This window comes from Octopus bimaculoides, chromosome 9 (genome assembly GCF_001194135.2).
Source record: "Octopus bimaculoides isolate UCB-OBI-ISO-001 chromosome 9, ASM119413v2, whole genome shotgun sequence".
In the NCBI taxonomy this organism is placed as follows: Eukaryota; Metazoa; Mollusca; class Cephalopoda; order Octopoda; family Octopodidae; genus Octopus; species Octopus bimaculoides.
Window position 1 is genome coordinate 16338213 of NC_068989.1, and position 6241 is coordinate 16344453.

Here is a 6241-nt window from a genome sequence, read left to right on the forward strand (position 1 = left end):
TATATATATATATATATATATATATATATCAGAGAGTGTCACAGAGTGAGATAGCTGGATATAGATTCACACACACATACTTGTATGTATTATATATGTTTGTATATGAGAGAGGGTGAGAGAGAAAGAAAATGGAATTCACAAGACTTTATTATTCACTACGATCGTTTCAACTCATCGTGCATCAGTGCCTCGCAGGTGAGATGCTGTACAAACAGTTGCGGTGCATCATTGGTGTAGATGTGTCTCGTCAGGTGACTTGTAAAAGGTACCTCGATTTTTAACCTCAGTTTTGCTTATTTCGATTAGAATGCATTTTGTTATTTTGCTATTCGTACGCACGAGAAACTTGGGTTAAAATGAAGAACAATTCTCGTATAAATAGTAAAGTGACTTACAAAGAACCAAAAATAAGTATGAAAATATATAAATGAAGTAACTGCAATCGTAATGAATAATAAAGAAGCTCCTGAATTCCATTTTCTTTCTCTCATATTTTTATAAACTCTACAGAAACTAAAGAATTCCAACAGTAAATATAGTGCCATTTAAATCCATGTTGTTGATGACATAAGGTAGCCGAATACAGTAACGGGTTTTAAACGGCGTACTACAAGGTGTACACCCAAATCTAAAATTACTACACACACACACACACACACACACGCACACATACACATACACACACACACACACACACATATATTTATATATATATTTATACATACACTAAGATATTTGTGGGTGTGTAACCCGATTTCTATATATATATACATACCTAATACATAAGCACACATATGCACACTCAACTACACCAGTTCATACATATTCATGTATACGCATGTAGTGAACACACACACATACACACACCGAAACAAACACACCCAAACACACACCCAAACGCACACACATGCACACGTATATATGCATGCTTACATGCACACACCAGCATGCATATACATATACACTCGGCAACAAACTTATACGTAATCCTCGAGGTAGATTAAAAACTTAGCGCGGTATTTATTTTTCATCGAAAAACCTAGAAAAATTATTCATGAATTTATATATTATTTGATGCTCCGACATTAAGTCTATCCAGTGAAATAAGATACGGAAAGAAATGACCTGAGATGTAGGCAATGAAGAAATATCTTGTAGTAAGTTTTTTGCTGCGGAATAGTTTTTTTTTTTTTCCTTTTTCCTTCTTTTTTTATGGGGGGCGAATGATGTGTATGCGTGTTCGTGTGTCAGTATACATGTATGTTTGTCATTCTATCTATCTCTCTGCCTGCCAGTCTGTCTATCTGTCTGTCTGAATGTATGTGTGTATGTATGTATGTATGTATGTATTATGTAGCAGTCATATATCTAAGTACTTCAATGATTTAACTTGAGGAATATTTTATGTAAGGCTTCACTGAAAAGGTCGATAAAAAGTGGATAAATTCAATTTCCTGAGCTGAACTATAAGATACAGGCGAGGGCTTCAATAGATTCACACGTGAAAATACGAAATATACATATCAATATAAACTTGTGTGTGTGTGTGTGTGTGTGTGTGTGTGTGTGTGTGTGTGTGTAGTAAGATAACAGGGTAACACTGTTAGATGTTACGAAGGTAAAGGAGGGTCAGATAAAATAAACTAAAATAAAGTAAAACAAGATAAATTAAAGTAAAAAGTAGTAGATTACAAGGCGGTATGAGGAGGTTCAGTTTTCATGATAGATTTAGAGATGTAAAGGCTTTTGGATTTAAGAGATTAAGGATATATAAAATATTTATGGATATGGAAGTACTGTAAATATAAAAGTAGATAGGTAGATAAAGAAACAGACAGAAGTAAGGGTCGATAGATAGAGAGGGTGAGAAGAGAGAGAGAGAGAGAGAGAGAGAGAGAGAGAGAGAGCGAGAGAGCTTACTCTACTTGTAGCATGTGACTTATAGAAAGCCTTGTTCTTTTCTACTCTAGGCACAAGGCTCGAAATTTTTGGGGAGATGACCAGTCGATTGGTAACTAAGAAAACGTTCCAATGGTGACCATCCCTGATGTTTTAAAATTCAAATTTCATCTTAAATACAAACAACATAAATCAAATTTAATGAGTGAACAAGATAAAATTTAGTGCAATTTGTCTTTGAATAATTTAATACCAGTAGTTGTAATATAATGCGATTCATAACAAGTACAATTTATGGAGAACTGCAATAGAAGCTTATATGCAGAATCGCACTGAACAATACGAATCAAAATAAGTAGTGGAGCAGTAGTAAAAAGAAATGCATCAGTGTACCTCTTCTTAATCGAAAACGAGAGACATTAGAACCCCTAATGAAGGGCTACCAGGGTGCTTGATAATATCGGATGGATTGCGCATAGCCAAATAAATTGGTTCGGTAGTGATCCCTCATAAAATGTATTATCTTTAATTTTGATCTGTATTGTCTCCTTTTAGTTGAAATCTAAATCTAGTAACAGACAAGTGACGGCGGTTGGGACATTTTCGTGCTTACTAACATGAGAGAGAAATGATCGTTTAATTCTTAGTTTAATTCTTAAAGAAAAAGCGGTTGGTTGAGTAGGAGAAACTTGAAATGATAAAATCCTAAACGACTGAAAAGTGAAAAATACTCGTTAGACATTAAGAAACACACAAAAACTATTAACTTCATTTAAACGTTTATTATTTGTCAGATGGTACCAAAATGTTTTAGTCGTTCGAGTTGTGTGACCTGGTCACTGACAAATTTGGAGTACTGAACAATGCGATCAGTAACCAGGTCGCAGGTGGGAGCGACGAAATTTTTGACACCGGTGAAGGTGTGGCTGTGTGTTTCCCAACCACATGTCCCACTGAAAACGTGGGACTGTGTCTTCTACTATGGCTCCGGAGTGAGTGGATTTGGTAGACGAGAATTGAAAAAGTCCGTCGTATACACACACACACACACACACACACACACACACACACACACACACACACACACACACACACACACACATATATATGTATAAATGTGTGTATGTGTGTGTGTGCACAATTGTGTCTGTATTTGTCCTCCACCACCGCTTGACAACCGGTGTTAGTGTGTATACGTTCATGTAACTTAGCGATTCGGTCATAGAGTTCGATATAATCGGTACTAGGCTTTTAGAATAATGAGTAAAAGTTCTTCAAGGGAGGTACCCTAGCATGGTTGCAGTCTAATAATTGAAACAATTAAAAGATAAACGATAGATATTACAAACAATTAATGTTTAAGTGAAGTTCATACTCTTTGTGTGTTTTGGAATGATTAATATGTTTATTCCATGCTGCAATTGTTTTAGTTTCAACACTGTCTCAGATTAAAACACTTGCATAGAGAGTACATTTCCGTAAAAATTAGATCCATAAAAAATTCCATAAAAAAAGTACTGGGTTGTGTTTGGAACATTTCGTTCTTATTTTCCAGTTGTTACTTTTGGAAAATTATTTTAAAAAATACTAACTCCACAACAAGACGGGAAATCGCTGTTGGAAATCTTTTGTTTGATAAATTGGTAAATTCGGAATCCTTTGAATATTTTTAGTGGACAAGAAAAGAACAATGAGTCTTTTTGTTTTCGTTTTGAAAAATCGTTATTTTTTTATTATATTTTACGGTCTTGTTTTTACTTCCATTTTATTTATTTTATTTTATTCATTTTGTCCTGCCAAGTTCATTATAATGAAATTTCACCCTTAATGCGATTTTCGCTTCTTGGTTGATATCCACTTCATTTGTTGACTTCACTTGTGCCGCTTATATCCTGAGTGGAACATTAACGAAATATACATCAGTTTCTTAAACGACCGTCAGTTAGGGGTAACACATAGTTCTACAGTTGTTATTGTTATTTGCGTTCAGATGAGCTCTAATTGAATAGACCTACGATCAAACACGTGTCAGCCTCACTTTGATTTACCCACTTTCCCACATAGTTAATTTAAGACAACATTAACATAGCCTATATTCACTTAAGAGAGCAAGGCTGTGGTTTGAGGCTGTGATTTGGCTTCTAATTGTAGTAGGTCGAAAGAAGTTATGAAATTCTCTCGAGTATTGTGTCCATGTAAAACATTTTGTATATTAACCATGGTATTATATTGGTTATTGTGGAGGCGCAATGGCCCAGTGGTTAGGGCAGCGGACTTGCGGTCATAGGATTGCGGTTTCGATTCCCAGACCGGGCGTTGTGAGTGTTTATTGAGCGAAAACACCTAAAGCTCCACGAGGCTCCGACAGGGGAAGGCGGTGAACCCTACTGTACTCTTTCACCACAACTTTCTCTCACTCTTACTTCCTGTTTCTGTTGTACCTGTAATTCAAAGAGCCAGCCTTGACACACTGTGTCACGCTGAATATCCCCGAGAACTACGTTAAGGGTACACGTATCTGTGGAGTGCTCAGCCACTTGCACGTTAATTTCACGAGCAGGCTGTTCCGTTGATCGGATCAACTAGAACCCTCGACGTCGTAAGCGACGGAGTGCCAACAAAAATATATTGGTTATAAGAGAATTTGCGACAGGACTTTGAATCCGAAAACTAACTGTTTAGATGGGATTCAGCAATTTTTAAAGATTTCCAAATAATTTACAACGATTTACAGAGATTTTCAGTGATTTCCTGCATTGAGCCCCTCTGCTTCTCTCAAGTTTAAACGCTTATATGTTGTCTTTGAATATAACTAATGATATATTAAAGACAACTGTTCAATTCTTGAATAATGCACGATGTTCTCTTTATTTTTTATTTCCAGGGAGGACTTGTTGCGCTTGTCTTTTGCTTTTTAAACAGAGAAGTGAGTACTGCTTCAGTTTTCTATACTATTAACTGCGTATTTTTATTAATAAAGACTATTTTGAGTTAATAAATATTAAGATATGCTCATTTACCATTAAATATTTAATTGAAGGTAGTCTTTAGTATTGCAATGAATTTTTATCCCCAAGAAAAGTTCTGTTATACGCACGCGCACACTCATAGATGCATACACATATATATATATATATATATATATATGTGTTTGATATATATATCTACACGTATAGATAGATATACACACACACACAGAGACACACATATACATGCATACATACATATATATATATATGTATGTATATGTGTGTGTGTGTGTGTTTATCTATCTATACGTGTATATATATATATATATATATATCACACATGCATACACATACATATATAGGTATATATTAAAACATATATATCTATATGTATGTATATACAAAATGTATGTATATATATATATGTATATATAAAACATATATATCTATATATATGTATATATGTATATGTATGCATGTATATGTGTATATGTATATATATGTATGTAAGTATATATACTAAGATTTTAGCCACTTGTCATGATTGCCTTATGAGACTATAGTATTTATTATTATTATTATTATTATTATTATTATAATCATCATCATCATCAAGGCGGTGAGCTGGCACAATAGTTAGCCTGCTGGACGAAATGCTTAGCGGTATTTCGCCCGTCGCTACGTTCTGAGTTCAAATTCCGCCGAGGTCGGCTTTGCCTTTCATCGTTCGGGAACAATAAATTTAATATCAGTCAAGTACTGGGGTCGATCTAATCGACAGGCCCCTCTTCTTGCCAGAAAACACCTTGTACCTAGAGTAGAAAAGATTATTATTATTATTATTATGATAGCGGTATTTCGCCCTTTGCTATGTTCTGAGTTTAAATTCCGCCGAGGTCGTCTTTACCTTTCATCCTAATGAAGAACTACCATTTTCTTTTTTTTTTGGCTATGCGCAATCCATCCATCTGACTTTATCCAAGCACCTTGGTAGTTCTTCACTGGGGACGATGTAATCGACTCAACCCATGCCCCAAAATCGCAGCCCTTGTGGTAAAATTTGAAACCATTATTAGTGTTATTATTATTATTATTATTATTTTATGTTTGACTTTTGTTTTGCATTTGTACAAGTTGGATCCAAGTCTCACCCAGAGACCTCAAGAGACAACAAGTTAGAAGTTCATGTAGGTGTTATGCCTAGGGTACCATATATTTGGATTTGTACAGTTTTGTTCAAGTGAATGTTTAAGAAACCATAAGAAAATTATGTTTGCTTTAAAATTTGAGATCACATAGACAGTATTTTACGTAGGATATGGGCAGTTCCCATGAGCACTATCTTTTGGACTTCAGCCATTTTGGGGTTT

General features: G+C 34.9%; 1 protein-coding gene across 1 annotated transcript in view; it reads left to right on the forward strand.

Annotated features, from left to right (window-relative positions):
• The window catches only part of LOC106876900 (calcitonin gene-related peptide type 1 receptor), a 174412-nt gene that overhangs the window by 149291 nt on the left and 18880 nt on the right, over positions 1 to 6241 (forward strand). Inside the window, exon 11 of the mRNA XM_052970321.1 lies at positions 4791 to 4828. Within this exon, the coding sequence (XP_052826281.1) occupies positions 4791 to 4828 (38 nt within the window). The remainder of the gene's footprint in view (positions 1 to 4790; positions 4829 to 6241) is intronic.